Source organism: Polyergus mexicanus, unplaced genomic scaffold (assembly GCF_030449975.1).
Source record: "Polyergus mexicanus isolate NDT 795.1 unplaced genomic scaffold, iyPolMexi1.0 SCAF_12, whole genome shotgun sequence".
Taxonomy (NCBI): Eukaryota; Metazoa; Arthropoda; class Insecta; order Hymenoptera; family Formicidae; genus Polyergus; species Polyergus mexicanus.
This window is the reverse complement of record NW_027223332.1, coordinates 8,866,144-8,886,551: the sequence shown is the minus strand read 5'-3', so window position 1 is coordinate 8,886,551 and position 20,408 is coordinate 8,866,144. Positions and strand designations below refer to the sequence as shown.

General features: G+C 35.9%; 4 protein-coding genes across 4 annotated transcripts in view; 2 read left to right on the top strand and 2 right to left on the bottom strand.

Moving 5' to 3' along the window:
* The window catches only part of LOC138938314 (leucine-rich repeat and immunoglobulin-like domain containing-NOGO receptor-interacting protein 4), a 191,785-nt gene extending 189,713 nt beyond the window's left edge, over positions 1–2,072 (top strand). The window contains exon 5 of the mRNA XM_070305200.1: positions 294–2,072. Within this exon, the coding sequence (XP_070161301.1) occupies positions 294–1,961 (1,668 nt within the window). The 3' untranslated portion in view covers positions 1,962–2,072. The remainder of the gene's footprint in view (positions 1–293) is intronic.
* Positions 1,971–11,504, top strand: LOC138938317 (WAS/WASL-interacting protein family member 2-like). Its single transcript, XM_070305212.1, has one exon. The coding sequence runs from the start codon at positions 2,073–2,075 to the stop codon at positions 2,682–2,684; it is 612 nt and encodes a 203-aa protein (XP_070161313.1). The 5' UTR covers positions 1,971–2,072; the 3' UTR covers positions 2,685–11,504.
* A 53-nt stretch (positions 11,505–11,557) lies between these two features.
* On the bottom strand, positions 11,558–15,436 carry Fis1 (fission 1 protein). The gene is made up of 4 exons (XM_070304845.1): positions 15,211–15,436; positions 14,494–14,700; positions 14,311–14,416; positions 11,558–13,569 (listed from the first exon to the last, which is right to left on the bottom strand). Exons 1-4 carry the CDS (start codon positions 15,253–15,255, stop codon positions 13,478–13,480), a joined length of 450 nt encoding a protein of 149 aa, XP_070160946.1. The 5' UTR covers positions 15,256–15,436; the 3' UTR covers positions 11,558–13,477.
* A 2,242-nt stretch (positions 15,437–17,678) lies between these two features.
* LOC138938209 (dTTP/UTP pyrophosphatase) lies at positions 17,679–18,753 on the bottom strand. The gene is made up of 4 exons (XM_070305038.1): positions 18,537–18,753; positions 18,171–18,412; positions 17,962–18,108; positions 17,679–17,888 (listed from the first exon to the last, which is right to left on the bottom strand). Exons 1-4 carry the CDS (start codon positions 18,624–18,626, stop codon positions 17,750–17,752), a joined length of 618 nt encoding a protein of 205 aa, XP_070161139.1. The 5' UTR covers positions 18,627–18,753; the 3' UTR covers positions 17,679–17,749.
* Between the last annotated feature and the right edge of the window lie 1,655 nt (positions 18,754–20,408).

Below are 20,408 nucleotides of genomic sequence, written 5' to 3'. Positions count from 1 at the left end.
GCGTCGTAAAACCGGCGTAAATTGAGCGCCGGTGTACATGAGATGGTATCCATTTCCCGAGGCAACTGTCGATAGCGTTTCTCACATCAGTTAAACGTAGAATTAAATATGTTCATTTTCAGCATCCCGAATAGCGGTTCGCGAAAATAAACCTGATTGATAAGCATAGAGCTGATGCAATTTTATTCGTCAAAAATTATTCTTAATAATAAAATTATTTAAATTATGTGTACTGTTTTAAGTAAGATTTTTCACTAATAAAACTAATCAGAATTTTTATTTATTATTTGCAGACATCGCGGCGCAGCTTCACCGTCAACGGCATTCTCCACCTGCTCGTTCTGGTCGGCCTTTTCGCTCTTAGCACGGCAGAGGCACGGACTTTCTGTCCAAATGGCTGTACTTGCGACGACGATACCTTGGTTGTCTCCTGTGTAGGCGCCAATCTAGACGTAATACCGATCGCGCTGAATCCCAGCATTCAGCGGATAGTGCTGAAGGACAATCGTATCAAGATCGTGGACGCAGCGGCCTTCCAGTTCTATGGCGATTTGAAGAACGTGGATCTCTCCAGTAACCATTTGTTCACCATACCGAACGGCAGTTTCGACGCTCAACGACACTTGGTAGAACTCCACTTGAAGCACAATAAGATCTCGGCGCTGACTGAGAAAACGTTCCAGGGCCTCAAGTCTCTCACAGTGTTGAATCTGCGAGACAACTATCTGGAAACGCTAAATAGCGGCTTGTTCGCCTACCTGTCGAAGCTCGAAGAGCTCGATCTGGGTCAGAATCGCATATCGAAAGTCGAGCCAGGTGCATTCCAAAAATTAGGCACTCTTCGGGTATTGTATCTCGACGACAATCAATTGCGAACTATCCCGTCACCAGCCTTAGCGCCGATGAAGGCCCTCGCCGAGCTTCACATCGGCTGGAATGCCTTTTCCTCGTTGCCAGACGATGCATTTAAGGGTCTTGAACAGTTGGCGGTACTGGATATCATGGGCGCCGGGTTGGATAATATTAGCGACGGGGCGTTTCGCGGCTTGAACGCCCTTCGCAACCTGAAACTGAGCGGCAATAAGTTGCGCGAAGTACCGACAAAGCAGCTGGCAGTGTTACTGCGCCTGGAAGAGCTCACCCTGGGTCAGAACTTTTTCACGATCCTGCGATCGGGCGCCTTTCAGAGTCTGTCAACATTGAAGAAGCTCGACGTGTCCGGTGCTAAGCTGCTAACCACCGTTGAAAAGGGAGCCTTCTCGGACAATGCTAATCTGGAGACTCTCGTATTGAATAGTAATAAACGGCTGGCCACCATGGAGGACGGTTCTCTGGCTGGTTTACCGAATCTAAGGCATCTGATGTTGCGCGACAACGCTTTCGTCACATTCTCGGAATCGCTGATCGCCTGGAATGAACTGCGCCGATTGGATCTCAGTGAGAATCCATTAATCTGCGACTGCAGTCAACTCTGGTTGGCCGAGGTTCTCGTACCGCGGAATTCCAGCCCAGTGATATGCGCTGAACCACCCGAATCCAAGGGCAAACCTATCAAGGGCATGACTCCCGACGAACTGGGCTGTGCTTTCTCGGATCCGCGCAAACAGGCTCTACTGGCGACGGTATGCGCCGCCGGATTGGCCCTCTTTACCGGTATCGCTCTGATTTTGTACTACCGATGCCGCAGACGCGTACGAGACGCGCTCAAGGATTACAAATGGAAGAACCGCGCGATATCGCGGAAGGAGCACGAATACCAGAAGACCTTCTCCGATGACGAGTACATTGTACGTTCAGCGCACGCTCATCACCATCATCATCACCATCAACCGCCACAATCCCAGCCAGTGTCCACGCATCATCATCACCATCATCTTCAGCAGCAACTGCAGCAACAACAACAGCAGCCGCATGCACAGATGACGGCCGGTATCAAACCGATACCGGTGACGGAGCTGTAGCTAGAACTTCGGGCGGCGAGCCCCGGGACCGGCGGGGTCTGGTTTCTGCCACACGGCAGCACCACTCTCGCCGAGGGCTTTACCTACATCGACGGCGAGACGGCGCGCCAGATGCGCCGCCCGGGAACGCTGCCCGTCGCGAACAATACTTCCGGTCACCGCGGAGGAACTGGAGGAGGAAAAGGAGGAGGTAACGGAACGGGAGGAGGCGGTAGAGACGTCGTGGATGATAACACGTCGTCACTGAGCTCCGTACCGATCGACGGGGTCACGTCCAGCGGAGCGAGATCCCATTACTCCAGTCACTCCTTGCGTCGAACGCCGCATTCGCAGCCGCAGCTCTCGGCCAGAGAACCGGACAACCGGATGCGAACTCTGGAATCCGGACTCCAGAATGGAATCCCGGCTGGTATTCGTCATCAGTCGTCGCCACCACCGCCGCTGCCCTCCAGGCATCAGGCAAATTGTGGCCAGGCCTCATATCCCACTCTGCCGGTTAACGGACACGCCGCTCATCATTATCATCATCACGCGAGAGAACGCGAGAAAGACAGGTCGTCCACTCGCGAGAGAAATCGTGAGCGAGACAACGGTCCATCACCGCCGCCGCCACCACCGCCGCCTATATCATCGCACCGATCTGATAAGCATCGAGAGGCCCAACTGGAGATGGAGCTGCGCGATAGCCTTGACATGGGCGTTATCGGGACATATCGAGCGTAGACGAGCGCCGATGAATCGGATGCGGCACCTTGCAGATCAAGAAAATCAGAAAACGCATCTGGAGTCAAGAAAAGATATAATCGCACGTTCATGTAAACTCCATCGCGTTGTTTCACTTAGTACGGAAAAATTTGCAATAAGAATACTTCAAAGACGTGTGACGATGACAACCTACAGTTCTTGTCGTCACGAAATGCAAAGAAAAGAGAATCAATGAAATAAAAGGAAGAAACATTGAGGAAATATATCAAGAAATGAGAGCAAATGCGAAGAATAATCGTCATGTCGATATGATAGCGCCATCGGAAATATATTCGGGATATCTATTTGATCAATATACTGTATTGATCAGGACATCGATGTAGTCGTTTGATTATCGATGTGATAATGCCGCAATCAGCAGGTCAGGTCTCTTTTCTGACACAAGATCACATTCCAAAAATTACGTATTTCGTCAGCTCTCAACGGTTCTTTAGTAAATTTATCTTTCCGTGCGACCACTCGAGAGTTAATACTCTACGTTATGTTGGAGGTTATCATCGTCTCATGAATCTCCAGAGAAAAGAAGATTCAACAAACACGAAAATGACTTTCGCCAGGAGTTTTCTCCGTCTTATCACTGATGACCACAAGATTGTCGCAGCCTTGTCAAGGATGAGTGATGCCAAACGAAAATCTCTCGCGGATGAACAATCCGTGGGAAGACAGGATCGATCTACAATCCCCAACCGATGGAAATGACGGGTCATCGGTCACGTGAAGCCTGTTGTTCCATGTGATACACATACACCTATACATGCGCGTAAAAATGCTGATATACATGATACGATCGTGCCGAGACCACCGAGCTCAATCGAAGTTCAATAGCGGATTGGTCTATGTCGAATGACTTTTCGACAGATTTGGAGAATTAACGAGAACATAACGAGTTGCTTAAACAACGCCGAAGAGATGACCGACAGCGGATTCATTAGGGTCTATCGATCCGTCGCCCGATCGTTTTATTCGAGACGAATACGCGATAAGAATTAATGTCACGGAACGTGTATCATAAGCGAGGAGATATCGTACTATAAAGAACGTAGAATTGCAGCTATATAAATATACATATACAGATATATAAATAAAAAAGTATATATATATATACATAAATTATATATATTCTAAACGGTCGAATTATTTTCTAAATAAAAACACCAATGTACAGAGGCAATGACAGAGACGATATAGTTGAGCTAGTGTCACGCGTCCTCGACTATCGTAACTTTAATGAACTTAACTTTAAATCGAGAGTTTCCGGGTACCTGCCTACTAAGAAGAAAAGAGAATGAAAGTCAGTAAGCGGGTACCCGCTTACAATTTGATCCCTCGATCACCGAGAGAGAAGAGATCGTGGGATTGAGATATTATCAAAATATTGGTATCGCGCACGAATTAGCCGTATGTAAAATCGGCCGTTTCTTTTTCTGGTCGATGTATGTAAGACTCGTTAAGGATTTAACCTTAAGAAGGTTTATGCTGTTGTTAGGGAACCGCGCAGGTTTCTGAACGCGGGTATCGTCAGTTTCTTTCGTTTTAGCGAATGTGTGTCTTTCGAGATCTAAATGTCAATCCACGCGATAGAGACAGTAGAGAATTCTTGCAGATTTTCGGATATACAGATTGATTAATATATGGATGATTTATCATATCCGAAACATTGCCCAAAAATTAAAAATTTTGCTTTATTATTATTAAAGCATTAGTTTTTTTCATATAAAAAATTGAATAAAAAATAGTCCCTTATTTTTATAGCTTTTTAAAATTTTGGTTTTATTTGGAAAAGAGAGAGAGAAAGAGAGAATACTTCGTGCACTTGTCAACATCATCCATGTCATAGTCTATAGCGGAATCGATTTATCTTGTCCTTGTCAGGGTTTTAATTCGCGCGAAGAAAGTAACATCTCGCCGCATTCTCGCCGATACTACACGTCAAATTTCAGTCGGTCTCCAATTCACGCCATCGGAATAATCTTTTAATCGCCATTAAATGATGTTGATACACGCCATGTGGGTCACTTTTACTCTCGATATTATACAAGGCAATTCCTGCGGCAACGTATCCGCGGCGCGCATCGGAAATCCCGTGGTCCTGATAATATCGCGGCTACATTAAAATGCACGGGGCGCGACCGAGTTTAAGTTAGTTTCCCGAGAGACGTAATGGCTACGGTAGAAAGAGCGAAAAAAAAACGAAAAAAGGAAAGAGAGAAAGAGAGAGAAAGAATAAAGAACGAGAGAGGGCAAGGTACGGCGAAGATGTACTTCACGGAACGAGATTATTTTTCCGCCCGAGTGTACCCAGTGGAATTCCACGGTCACCCGGCCTGAGAAAGGTGACTGCACCTTGAATCGACTCCCGGCGGCGCGGTGCAGTCGCTTGCTCGCTAGCTCGCTGCTGGGCGTGGAAGAGAGTAGCGGAATTTCAGCTCCGGTAGAATCTGCAACGGGTTCGAAGATTAGGCTCGAAGAGCATTAACTCGCCGGCGCGACGGAAATCGGACGGAAATTGAATACGTTTAATATTTGCAGCGATGTGCGTTAATTTGCACTCGGACTGTCTCAGAAATATCGCGATTACTTTTTTTTTTTTTTTTCAATCGACTTCTCCCTTTTTTTTCTCTCTGTTTCTATCGCGTGTGGTAATAATATAATAAAGTTGCATAAAGATCAATTTTTAAAAAGTTAAAAGAAAATACATGTGTGTGTGTGTATATATATATATACATAGCAAACTTGATTTATAAAATTATAGATACATTAAAAATGAAATAATGTGCTTAACGTTAAAAGCTAAAGGAATAAAAACATCGCCAAATAAAATACGGTATTAATGGTACACCGAGCATGATTTTTATCGGAAGAAAATTACGGATGCATCGAATGGCGAAGATACGGCGGGAGTGAAAGTTACTATCGATAATGGAGTAACCGTCGCTCGGCATCGCCGAAGAGAAAGATATATCGCAGCTCTACTTTTAGGTATAACTGTGCGCAGAATTCTCTCTTCTCTCCCGTGGATGCGTTTGCATATATCTCAAGGACACTCTCATCTTCGCTCTCATAAAACTCTTTTTATCCCGTTGACGCCATTTGGCATCGGAGACTTTATTATTTGATATGCGACGCGAATTTATCTGAATAAAAACGAGGTTTATAATATTCGACTACGTTCCTTCGAAGTAAGATTAAAATATATGTATATTGTTGCGTATCATAATTTAATAATAAATTAAATCGTGAAAGGAAAGCGAGAGAGATATTCTTGTACCGAAACAAGATTTGGCTGCCAAGGATCGAGATTCGCGAGTAATTTTAAGCAACCGCTGAAATTTCCAGATGAGTGTGTGATTTTTATATTAAGTTTCCGATATCGATGGTAATCGAGTATACGTCGATGATTTTTCGAAATAGTTCGATATTGTTCTGTAAACATTCCGCGCTGCAACGCGCTTTGAGAAAATAAGTGTGACACATTCTGGAAAAAATACTGAAACATATATCAATTATAAAATTTGGATATTCGCGAAATATCATTTCAAACGAACGACTCTTAGAGATAAGTTGTTGGACACGAAAAATTAAATCGTACGATATAATACCTATTTTTTGGTAAATGAATAATGTCACCGAAAATCTGAGAAAGATTTACAACATTATTTCCGCTCAAATTATAACTGCCACGAAAAAGAGCCAACATTTTTATTATTACATCGTCGTAAGTCGCAAATACGATTTATAATTTTATACCGTAACAATTTTCACTATTTTACAAACATGTTTATATCATGTGTCGAAGATTGCTTTAAATTCTTGAATATTCGCGAGCGTTACGCTCAAATCGAATTTTACAGAATAAACAAAACGGCGTAAGAAACGTGATCTTTTATCGATACATAAGTAATTAAAATTTTTTTGAGAATATGATATTACGTTTATGCTGTAATATTACATTTATATATATACATATGGACGAATAGTCGTATATATACTATATTACGTATTTGAGGATCAATATAATGCATATGTTCTGTGACGCAAACACTCATGAATCGATGCACTAAAAGCAAGATAGCGGCGTTTCGGGCTCTCTTACGTTACGATATCGACAGAGAAAACTAGGGACATAGTATTTAATTTCGTAAGTTTGAAACTAATGCGAAATATTCTGGCAAACTTTACAAATATTCATGGGATGGCTTTATCCTCGTCGCTTTTGACAAAACGAGAGTAAAATCGAGAAGCTTCTCCGCGAAACGCGCGATGTAACATTCGTACGATCTTGAACAGCGATGCCTCTGGAAAGACGAATAGTATAATTGCATCTCTTTTAAAATGAAAATCATTATTGCATACATCGCTCGCGATGATTTTTTTCACGTGTGTAATTCGTTGTATTATATAATTTTATTTATAATGATACACAATTTGTATATCGAGATAAGACAATGCTCTTATTTCACAATCAGTAACAAAAGCATTTTACGCGCACCTGAAATATGACATATTTATCTCATTATTTTAATTCCCTTTTTTTCTCATCAATCTTTTTTTGAATTTTATAAAAAACGTAAAAATTAATTAGATGTGAGACTAACATTTCAAATATGTCGAAAGTTAATAGTGCAAAAATAAATTTAAAAAAGTATTTTTTAGAAATTTTCATTTTATGAAAATGATGATAACAAATGTCTGTATGTTTTATTACTTAAGTTGTGACGTTTTCTACTTCTGTCGAATCTGTATTGCGATATTGTCGAAAAATGTTAACGGATCGCGAATTTGTGCGAATCCAAATTCGGAATTATTATATTTTCTTGTATATATATATATATATGTATCTTGTATCAATCTGAAGTTTATGTGATGCGAGTTAATTTCACGATTTTTGAAGCGAGCCATCGGATAAATCTTAAATAGCGTAATTAAAATGCATTGTAAATGTCAGGATTCAAGTATCATAGATAGTTCTGTGAGCAGAAAAGAAAGAGTATTAAAAAATCATCACATAATAGAAGCGGGACGACAAAAAGTGTATATTTTACGATATGACCGTGATACACTATAACTCATCATATAATATTATCGTATCGCTAGTCAGTCGACGCGTATCGAAAGAAGAAAGAGAAAGGAATAAAAGCATAGAAAGAAAGGAGTGTTTGAATGGTCGAGTAAATTAATCGAAATATTAAATTGTTGTACAAAATTGAGCGCCGGTAGTTCGTAAGGCCTATTGTATCTTTTTTCCGTATCGTATCGATTACGTATACGTATACGATACGCACATGTAAAGTGCATGCGGCATAATGAAATACACGAACGAGAATTGAAGAATGCATAATCTAAATCCAAATCAAAGTTGAAAGACATTATCGTTTATATTTCTTCTGAAGATATAGAAATAGAAATTTAAATTTAATAGTAATGTTAAATAAAAAATTGTAAGTAATATTAAATGAAAATATAAATGTTTAAAGTTTAAAAATCAATCGAAAATATAACTCAAAATCACTCATATGTTTGTTATCCTTTAGTATCATATCTATTTCTTGTAAATATATATATATATATATATTTAATTTTTTTATTCGTTATATGCTTCTTATACTCGTGTATTTCACTGTGATTCAGCTCCTAAATCGGCGTCGTGTCAAAAAGCGCACGCACCTCTCGTCTCATATCTGTCATAATAACTCTCATCCGAGTTCCTTCGAGAGACAAGCTCGAGTTCTGCCATTCGACCGCGAGCTCATGCTGATGCCCCGTTATCGGACGACGACAAGACGTCGATTGACGAATTCCGCGTACTTAGCTGCGCGCAATGCAATCTCTCGCCGGAGGTGCCAGTGTGCAAACACGCGCTTATCACTACTCTCGATAAACTTAGTATCAATACGCGCTCTGTGCGCCATTGTGATCGCGATTCCCGGATATGTGCATGATAACGGGAACTTACGGGGCAAAGGCAAACGTAACGGTTAACTCTCTGTGACATGTACACACTTTCGATACAATATTTATCTAGAGGAAAAAAAAAAATCGGATTTTTTTAAATTTTCGTTAATAGTCGTAACGAAAGCAAAATTTCGAGATTGGATTAATCGCGCTGCGCGTGATTTATTTTGAATTATGTAGAAATTATATCTAACATGCCAGTCTCTACCAAGTACTCAGTTTGTTAATTGGATTCGATCTAGGAGGAGAAATTAATATCATCCACAGAAAGGATTCGCGGATGGTTAAACAAGTTTGCCTTCGCTGATAATAGCCCATATATCGAATTCAAACGACCTAATCTTAAATTGTGATATATACGTATAGCATTTGATTCTCGTGCAGCTGCGCGAAACTGTAAATTTCACATGATAATTATATGCACATTCCACGGGAGATCGTACATATATCATTAAAGTGATGGTTCGCGTTTCTCCAGGATGGCGGAACTTAAAGCTTCTTCTATCGATCGATATCTTTAGGCGATTATAATTCTTCGATCTCGTCTCTGTGCACTTTAGATTTGAAAGACTATCATAGAGAATCGGGGTCCAGTCTGAGTCGAGATCTGATCGGCAAACGAGCCGACGTATACAGACGACATACATATGACACATTTTCAATTTTATTCACACAAACGCGCACGCACACAACTACACATTGTACATTCGTGTAAAGCATAGCGGAGCCTTATTGAGAAAGCAATATTCATTATCTTAAACTGCTTAAAGTATTTTCAAGCTGCTAATCTATCAAGTGATTAATTCCTACGCTAGGTAAAAGAACGAAATGTCACTCTTGCGATGCGAACAAGGAAAACTCGACGATCGCGAAATGATTCGCGATCGGCGAGGATATGAATTCGATTCGCGCGAGAGGATTAGAAGCTGCGACCCACGGATAACACGTGCCAGTTCAGGAATAATCGTGAAGATCCGTTTTCGAATTTTGATTATCTGTTACCGCGGATAAGGTGTACATCGAGCTTGAAGTCTCTCCTTTTGATTTCTCTGACATTTTTCGAAAATATTATCGCTTCATGAGTTCGCAGAAACAACCGTACCATCATCCGGAACAAATTACGGTAGAAATAAAAGAGCGTATTCACTCTCTCTAGACCGTAATATAGCGTAGAATTGGATTGGAAGGACAAGTTTAATTACCGTGCTCCCGACTCCCGCGTTTACGTAAACATCGCGAAATTTCGTTCGTATACAAAAAGCGTTTCGCGAACGAAAAAGTTTTGCGGACCAGCCGCATCTGACGGCGAGACTGAAATACATTTTCGCCGCGAAAAACGTTCAAATCGAGTAAAAACCAAATTAAACTCTTAAGTCGTGTCAGCGGATTCGTTGAACGGTACATGTATTGTACATAGCTGGAATTATCAAAAAATTTTTAGAGAAAATCTAGGAGAGTCGCTCTAGACCACGAGAGTGCACCTTTCGCGTAATATAAATAAATCGTCGCGAATCGAAATTCAAAGTTTTTCGCGATCAGCCCGAACTGGCCACACTTTGAAAGTGATTCGCGCGCAAAAAAAAAAAAAAAAAAAAAAGACGTGATCTCCCCTCGTAGCGTTTATTAATCGATAGCCGCTCTGCGCGTCCGAGAGCGGCACTCCTACCTGCAAACGTATACGCGGCGTGCGCTGTTTTTATTAAACGATCGCATCACGTTCCACGGGGGGAGAGCGGTCAACAATCCGGGTCGGCAGAGAGTAGTTATCCACTTCGCGCAAATATCGATCACCAATAGTCGTTTCGCGGACCAACTGCGAAAGTCGTCGATATCGTTATACCGTGGGCACAAGTATAGTAGAGCTCCATTGTAAATACATCTCAAATCCTCTCCCCTTATCCCTTTATTCCCGGAGAAAAATAATCCGGATTTTTGCCACGCGGTTAGCGTCAAATACATCGAGATGTGCGATCCTCCTCATCTCATCTCTATCGATCCGAGAGAAAGAGAGAAGGAGAGTACCCGCGTTCCTTTATAGAAAATAAATATAAAATTTCTATAAAAGTCATTTATATATAAAATTAATGATATTCTAAATAACTCGATTTAATGAAAAAAGTATTCAGGCGATCGTATTTGACGTTAAACGCGGCGCTGGACGCGGCTGCTCGAATCTCATCCCGTCGAAGCACGAATCTTGTAATGAACAAGTCAAATTTCATTCAGACGATACGCATCGAGTGCAAACCGCCCGATCGTTTCATCATTTTACTTGTGCGAAAACGGAAAAACTTATTAAATAAATAAATTTTTGACTGCGCTAAATTTAACGGCGCGGGAGAATGCGGGACGATTTACGCGCGTTACACAATCGCAATCATCGTCTATACTCGATTTTCTCTCTTTACTTATCACGAATCTTTCATTAAGATATACCGTAAAGGCGAGCCCGCGCGAATATTACTGACAAATCCTGCGGCCTTCTTTTCATCCGCTCTCCCATAGAGATGCCGATACAATCGGCCAGTGTAAATATTATTATCGCGTGTGGGCGAACGAGAGAAAAAGAAGGCGAGCGCGAAATGTGCATAGCGCTCATCATCGCCGTCGTGTTTTTTGGCGTGGAAAAGACAAGCGAATGTGTACCGACTCGTCAAACCGAGCGGGGAAAGGACTGCTCTTTCGAGAGAGTCTCTGGGCCATAACATAGGTCATTAATAATAATAATAATAATAGTAATAATAATATTAATAGGGATATTCCAGCGTTATTTTGTACATAAATAACTTTATCAACAGATATTAAGAAGTCATCAATAAATCTATATATAAAATGATATGAATTAAATCTCTTGTTATATTTCTTTCATCTATCCTTTATTTAGTCCAATTATATTTCATATCGAACAGATTTAGATTTATTAAAAAAAGACAATTTTGTGATATATGATATATAGATTTTGCATCGCTTAAATGTAAAACATTGTTTTAGATAAATAAACCATGCACAACGCTTTACAAATGCTATTCGCTATGAATGCGGTCGAATATTTGCTGCGATCAATATTCGCATCTGTGTTTAGCGGTGCATTTAACGTTAGGTATGGCTGACTAATTCTGAGTTTCATTTATCTAATATGGAAATCACATTCTCTCAGTGTAAACACGGAAAGAGACTCAGAGAGTTACATTTGCCGTAATGTGGTTCCATTTGGGTAATACGAAGATCACATTGAGTAGTAAACATATAATGCGGATCGGACACAGTTGGATTTAGCGTGAAATTATCATTTAAAATATAGACCAGTATTTTGCTTTCTCTCATCAAAACTAGATTTTTATTTTTATTAATATCATATATGCTACATTTGAGAACAAAAATTTATCATAATGTCTGTTCAAGCACGCTGCAGCTTGCTGCAAATAAAACGATGCCAAATTTGGTATCACGTGAATAAATTTCTGTGCAATATTACAAATGAAAAGCGGAGCTGCCTTATATATATTTTGCATAATTTCATTACGATAGGATTACGTCAGTTTCCGGTAGTTTCGAAAAGTTATGCATACGTACTTTAATAATTTGCATAAAAAAAATATCCGATATGTAGCTTCAAATATTGATTTTTATTAAATAGATTCAGCAACAACACAAATCCGCAAATACAATTGTTTTCCTAATTATATACAAAAGCTACATTTGTTATCACTATGTAACGCTTTAATATGATAATTGAACATACGCTCACATATATTAATATAAAAAATTTTTAATATTTATAACTTAAAAATCTTATGATATCCGTAGATATAGTATACATAATGTTGCAGGATTTTTCTTTTTCTAAGTTAGTTTTATTATAAAAAGCTTACGCTTTTTTATAAAACGCAAGTCTATCAAGATTCACTGCCTTAAAAACAGATTTTACAAAATGTCTGCAACATTCATATATGTGCATATATGTATATCCCTATTTATATGCATACATAAGTTTCAAAATCACCTAATGTCCTTTTAATGACATTATTTAATTAGTTTAGAATTGACTTTTTTTTAATAAAAATGTTGAGAAATTAATTTTCAAATTAAAAGTAACTAAAAAAAGCTCTTTGCAAATTTTTAATGCTAATCTATTCAACCAAATTTTCAGAAGTTAAATAAAAACTTTAATAATTTTAGATAGAATGTTTTGATATAATTTTAATTTTATATTTAGTTATAAAAATATATAGTGCAAAAAACTTGAAAATAAATAATAGCCTCTCTCGAGGTTTTCACTAAGGAAATTTAACTTCTTAAATTAATCAAATAATCAGTCGTTAAAAAACATTAAATAGTTTCTCGAAATTATATATACATGCATATAGGGTATAAAATTGAAAAATAACATGTAATTTCGGAATGTATTGAAAATAAAACTGATCTATCGAATAGATATTTTTGACACACATGAAACAAAGAATTACATTTTGCGCCATTGCGCAAATATATTTATTTGGAATAATTAAACAAGTCATTAAATAAGCAACTACACTGTGTACGACTTAATAAGTTTTTTTTCCTGTTTTCCTCTTTGTTCTACTTTTTTGGTTAATAGAAAAGTGACGTTTGTTTAATAGAAAAATGATGTTACCACAAATTGCATAATTTTTGAATTTGGTAAAGATCTAGTACATTTGTCTTTTTCTCTTCGAGACTAGTCTATGTCTCACACAGCAATTACAAGACAATGTATATCACTTTGTGCGAATAAGCTACATCACATAATTGGATTATAAACACTTTTCTCTGACAAATAACTAATTTTTTTTGGCCATTGCAATGCCCAGGCCCAGAATACTTGCAATACCAATAATAACACCTCCCGCGACAGCCATACCCACAAGGCCCTCTGCAAAAAAAAAGAAACAAACGAAATTCAACGCCAATTTCAATTACAAAAATGCAATTGTTAAGCATTTTTAGATATTTATAATTTCATCATGTTAGTTCCGCGAAGCATTATTCATCATAATTATAAAGGATTCGATTAATAACAAAGGAAGAACAATACAACATACATCAAGCAACATAATGGTATTAAATAGTGGTCTTTCATGTCATCCATACACAAATTTTTATTAATAATTATACAAGATGGTACAGAGAGATGAAATATTAAAAAGATAGATGCACTGTAAAAAATATGCTACAGTGACTATGAACAAAAATAGCGGATCTATGCTAAATTCTTTAATTTATGTGTTTAAATATGAAATTAAATACTTATCACACATAGAAGGAATTATAGTTTTTTGAATGTTCACAAAATAAAAAAAAAATAAATATTAAATTTAAAAAGTCATGAAAGACATTATGTCATTGAAGTTAAAATTAAATCTGTACTGCAGAAATGTATGCGATATAATTGTTATACTTTGAAAATTGATGAGGTTAGTTTGAATTATGAGGACATAAAAATATTAAGTACAATCAATGTAAAATTTAGCAATGCAGGAGAATAGACAAATGATTAGAAGCAACCAGAAATAATACGACTGCATAAGAAAATCACAGAAACTTCTTAGCGATATTGCCCCTAAATAAAGCATTTTCATTCTCTTAAGCCGATAATAAATTATAAAAAGAAAACCTTTTTCCATCTTCTTTTTTATCAATGTTTCCAGCTGTTGTACTTGTACATTTGCAGGTTCAATCTGAAGGAATGCCCTTACATATGACAATGCTTTTGAATACTCCTGAAAAGACATAATAAACAAAGATCAAGAATATTATGGGTAAAGTATCAAACATATTCGCTTATAAGCATACTTACCTTTATTCTGGCATTTCCAATGGCTAAGTAATATAGGCAATCACGTTTTTCTGTATCGTGATTACTATAGAGATCTTCTAATAATAATATTCCTTTTCTAATATCGGCAGAATATTTGCTTCTTACAAGGCACCAAGCATATTCAAATTGTGCTTTTGGCGAAACATATGACGCACGTAATTGCTCGTGATACACGGATTCAAATTTCTAAAATATATCATAACAATTGTGCGTGTTACGAGATGATGCAATATATTCATGTACTTTTCCCAATATTTCTCAAGCTTCATAACATTTTTTAATTGATAAATCAGTTCGAATTCGTTGAAAATAGTAAATTATGAACATATTAATGTCGAACGAATTAATTGCTATTTAAATACTTATACTATTATGAAATGTTATTACGATGCTCCTCGCTGAACATCTTTTTCACAGAATATGAAAATGCAAAATGACATTTCGAGAATTATAAAGTACACAAGAATTCTCTTCTCTATATAAAAAAGTTTTCCAGATTGTGATAACGTGTAGCAAAACTATAAAAATTGATAAATAAAATATTGCACAAATAAATCTGGATAAGCCAGGTACATTTAACCTAACTTTCTGATATATATTTCGATCAGTTTAAATATCCAACACAAAAAATGATACATCAAAATAAGTATCGCGAAAATATCAATGACGTGAAAATCATTGTTTGACACATATTACCTTTAAATCTTCAGAAGAAACAACATCATTTAAAACATCTTCCATCTTTCCTGACGAATAGTACGTAAATAGCACGTCACTATTGCATGGAGAGATAATAGTGAGAAAAAAAGACTATACACACTATACTCTCTACAAATATATATGTTTTATATAATCCAGAATTAGGTTTTTAAATGATTATAAATATATTATAAAACGATTTTTGACGTATTGTAAGAACGAGAGACGCGGTGAACTATCTAGATATCATATTGTGTAGATGGCGCTATTTGCTAATTTTATCTGATATAAAAAGAGCAAAAGGATTAACAGAAATAAAAATAATATATGTATAAAAAAATACGTAATAATTATTTGTGCGTAAGTACACTCTCTTCCTTTTGAAGAGGTACTGCAATTAGAGAGAAAAAATTGGTAAATGAATTTCTTCTCTTGGAATTTTTTTCAAAACTCATTTTATGAATATGATTTTAAAAAATTGGAGAGAGAAACCCTTATATATATATATATTATCAACATTGAATATTTATGATTTGATTTTAAAGCGCTCGAAATATATAATACATAAAATATATCAAAATATGTCTAAAAAATCAGAGAAGAGATTTTATATATATATATATATATATTTTTTTTTTTTAATTAATTTATTGATATAATCGACAAAAAATATTTTGAGCTATGCGCAGTCATGCGAAGTTTATTTAATAAAACTATCGCAGCTTCTTGCGCTATCGACGCATTAAACTGTATTTTACACATAATACGACAGTCGCTCGATACTTTTTTTAACATTTTCAATACTACATACTTATCATCCGCGGATGATATGTTTTCAGATAATTTTATTTCTCTATGATTTTATTAATACTTACTCTTTAATTGGAGTTACAGCCGCACGGAGTTCACTTACCGGAACTATCATAATATGACGATTGTCCGATACTTTTCTCGGCATTCCCGATATTATACGCTTATTAATCGGCAATACTTGCGTATTTTCGGTTATTAAACTCCTCGGTAACTTTATTGATACATTTGTTGCAATGCTTGAAACACTGTCGCCTTACATTATTTAATCGCGATTACACCAGCACCACAAACATCTTGACGCCACAAAAAAACGCGCGAAAGTGTGAGCAACACACTGAAGTAAGCGCGAAAACCGCTAACAATAAACATAGACAACATATACACATATAGACTACGCATCGCGCTTCCATTAAAAACAGAAAGAAAAACATTAATAATAAGAGGATAGTCAGATGCTTTTCTTGTTCAACAAAGGCAGAATCGGACAAAAAAAAGCATTTAATTCTTTATCTTTTTTTATGACACTTAATGCTGTCTTCTTGTCTTCAGTGGAAGCGCGCAGTTTATTTATATAAGTCTATATAGAGATGCGCTCCATTTGACATTACAAATTCTTCAAAGCATTTGATTGACCAATGAGAACGATCCTGAAATATATAAAATATATGTATGTGAATTTAAAAAAAAAAACATTGGAGAACGAAAGTGATAAAATATACGTTTCTAGAAAATTCGGATTGTTCTAATTAATCAATGAAATAATTCGAAATATTTTTAAGTAGAATGTATCTTATTTGCTGTTCCGATTCCGAGATTCCGCATTGCTATACGTAATATGGCTACCATTTAACGCGAATTGTTCGAGCGCTTGTTCCCATCAAATGCGATATTAACGCATATATATTATTTGAATATAAAGATATAGCGTTAACGCATATATCGAATATAAAGGTGATATTAACGCATATGATGCACGTCGTGGCAGTTATGTTTGATTAGCGCGATATAAATTCATCATTTTAGAGGTCGGATCACAGAGTATTCTAACTAACGGAATCAGAAATGAAGAAGTTCAGTCCTATATCACGTGCGGTTACCGTGGTGTTGGACGTGGTGCACATTTAATCTAGCATCGTGAGTATTGAAAGAAACTTTTTATCGTAATTATATAATTACTTGTTTTATCATATCCGCGAGTTACGATTTTTAATTATTGAAAACAGATATTCAAGTACTATATATAAAATATTGTTTATATATTATGTTAAAGTGCAAAAATGTGCAGTGAACGTTTTGCCAAAGGAATTCTGCGCGGGTGTAGTTCCAAGTATTATTCAAAGTTCGTGAGTATTAATAAAGAGAAATTGTATCAAAAATTCTCTTTTTTTTTTTTATATACAAAAATTTTTATATATTGATATAGATTGCAGAGAAAGCTTTTATAAATAAAAATATAATACTGAATAATTTCATTATAATCTCGATAAGCGATCCGCTTTGTATTTTTAACAATATTAGTATGCCAATTATTTAAATATGACTGTTATAAAGGACAGTTAAATGGGAGAGAGGGGAGAAGGACAATTAAATATATAAATTCGCAAAAATTTACGAGATTGTTAATGTAATAAAATTTATTAGAAATATGGGAATAGTTGGTACCACTAGTGTTGCGCTGCAATCACTAAGCTCAATATAATATTCTTATTAATTATTATTTTTATTAACTATTAGAAAATATTCGGTTCAGATGTTTCGCCAATGCATACAGTGGCAAACCTGTTATAGTATAATAATCACCATCTATTTTTTCGATCAAGCAGCCTCCTATGCCTTGAAGACCATACCCTCCTGCTTTATCCCTGAAATAATATTTTTACATAACAACAAGTTGCGCAATATAATATTAACAACAATAATAATATTACAACTTACATGGGATCACCTGTTCTTATGTATTCTCTTATTTGTCTTTCGGATACATCTCCAAATTTTACATTCGCAGATTCATAAAACTTGAGTTCAATTTTCGGCGTTTTCAAACACACACCGGTGTAAACAATGTGTTGCTTATTCGCTAGGCTAAACAAGAACATTTAATTGCTGTATACTATTTGATGGTACAATCTAATATAAGTTATTACCTTGACAACATTTGAAAAGCTTCTGTTTCGTTGTGTGGTTTCCCATAAATAACATCATCCATTGTCACCATTGTATCTGCTCCTATTATCAATAATGGAGATACTGAATCTGCTTTTAAACGTTCGTATACCTCTAGCACTTTGTATTTGGCTATATCCTGAACATATTCTCCATGATTGATATATTTGGATCTATCAAGATTTTCATCGTACAAGGATGGTATTATTTCTGCATTTATACGCTGATAAATATTATTCGTGTTAATTTAATAGCTTGTTTAAATAATCTTTGCATAACTTTTATCTTATTTATTTATATTTATATAATATTTATAAAATTTTTTATATGATTTAACGATTGTTTACCAAATGTTTTATTATATCATATCGCCTTGGAGATCCACTGGCTAAAATTACTCTGCCATTTGCTAGCGCGTGAATAGTCGACTCTAACATTTTTTCCAACGTACGAACATTCAGTAATTATTACTGATCCTTGTTGTAAGTGAAACTCGCTTGATTATTGATTGTAATAATTGCAATAATATTCCACGTGGTGCGTAAAATACATTCGTAAACAAACACAATATATTGCACCAGTCGATAAATGCAGATTAGTATCAGCTGTTTTACATGTCGATAATGTCAACTATCACTATTGCCTCAGAGAACGCTGTAGGCGCGCGAAGAAAGGAATATATTTCTTATTTCATTATCAATCATAATTATAATTTTATGCAGAATGTTTCAGAATTCTTCAATTTTAACTCTAATAAATTTTGCGTTGGTTGGCATTCCATTGAAATAAGTAAGTATGGCATTGAAGTAAATATATGGATATTGGAAAAATATAAAATTTTATAATAAATTGATTAGAATCAAATTAAAATATTAAAATATTTAAATGTAACACACACGCATATAAGACTTGTTGATTTTATTATATATAGATTAAAAATATTATATTATTGTATATAAAATATTTTAAATGTTATCTTACTCTCTAAAAGCCATTTTTCGTTATTTATATCTTTTCTCGAAAAAAATCAGTCCATTCTGCAATGCATTGAACATTACACCGGAAATGTGTGAGATTGTTGCATCGATTAAATTTGCATGATTCTCGATGCATCGATCGTAAATCATGTAAACGTATTATAATCTGATCCATTATATATATATATATATATATATAGCGCATGCATTCAAAAATATATTAGCGTTAGAAGGAGAACTGTTCTCCAGGCGCATAAGACTCTAATACATATCGTAATCGGTAAATTACGTAAATGCCGCATGCCATGAACGAACCTAAAGGTCAGTCAGACCGAGGCCTTACATAATCGCAAGGCGAAAGGTTGACCCATCTTTACCGCCGCTCTGCCTTCCAGCTGAACAAAGATTTAGCGGCATTTTTTACGTGTCACTTGTGTGATCGTGTATGATGCTTAATTAATCAGTACGAAATTTAAATTATTGTGTAGAAAAAATAAAGATTCTCTCTTAAAGAATCTCTGCAATTCTGAATTTGTTTCCGATTTTTTTTTTTTTTTCAATAAATAATCAGAGTTTTATGTACATTTTAATATTTTAGTAGATTTATTATGAATTAAAAATTCCGTGTAATATCTATGTATATTACAAAATATAATAGAAAGTTTTTCACCAAGCAATTTCTCTTTGTTTCATCTTTCATATAATTAAATTATTATGTTAAAAGATTTATAAATATAAGATTTTTTTTTTTTTTGTTAGTGTAGAATTACATTACAAAGCCTGAATTCCATTAGATTTATTTTATATATTTCATCGTTGTCCGCGAAATTTGGTTTATATTGAAATAAATGTACGACAATTACAATATATATCTGTAATTAATCGTTGGGTTGAAAATCAACAAACATATGCGTCTGTCTCTAGTAAACAATTTTCATAACAATTAATTACTTTAATTTAACGCAGATGCAGATAGTAATATGCAGTAACTGCAGGGTCAAGTTTACTAATGAATACACGTGTGAACATTCTGCCGGTATTATTTATTAGATAATTGCTGCTTGAAGTCGAGTGAAATTGAAATATCAGTTTATCGCCTTCAATCGCGCGTTTGTGTAGTTTGATCTATAATAATTGAGAATTGCGTTTATATAATGGGCTCTTTGAGCATATCTAAAATCTTGAAAATAATGATCGACGCACGATGGTTATCATATGATAATATATAAGCATGAGCTTGTT

Excerpts from the sequence above, each read along its gene's own strand:
- LOC138938317 (XM_070305212.1), top strand. The coding sequence starts at position 2,073 with ATGCGCCGCCCGGGAACGCTGCCCGTCGCGAACAATACTTCCGGTCAC.
- Fis1 (XM_070304845.1), bottom strand. The coding sequence starts at position 15,255 with ATGGAAGATGTTTTAAATGATGTTGTTTCTTCTGAAGATTTAAAG. Across the intron at positions 14,701-15,210 it reads TTTCTTCTGAAGATTTAAAG|AAATTTGAATCCGTGTATCA; the intron begins GTAATATGTGTC and ends GATATATTTTAG. Across the intron at positions 14,417-14,493 it reads TTGGAAATGCCAGAATAAAG|GAGTATTCAAAAGCATTGTC; the intron begins GTAAGTATGCTT and ends ATGTCTTTTCAG.
- LOC138938209 (XM_070305038.1), bottom strand. The coding sequence starts at position 18,626 with ATGTTAGAGTCGACTATTCACGCGCTAGCAAATGGCAGAGTAATTTTA. Across the intron at positions 18,413-18,536 it reads ATGATATAATAAAACATTTG|CGTATAAATGCAGAAATAAT; the intron begins GTAAACAATCGT and ends AATATTTATCAG. Across the intron at positions 17,889-17,961 it reads ATAAGAACAGGTGATCCCAT|GGATAAAGCAGGAGGGTATG; the intron begins GTAAGTTGTAAT and ends ATATTATTTCAG.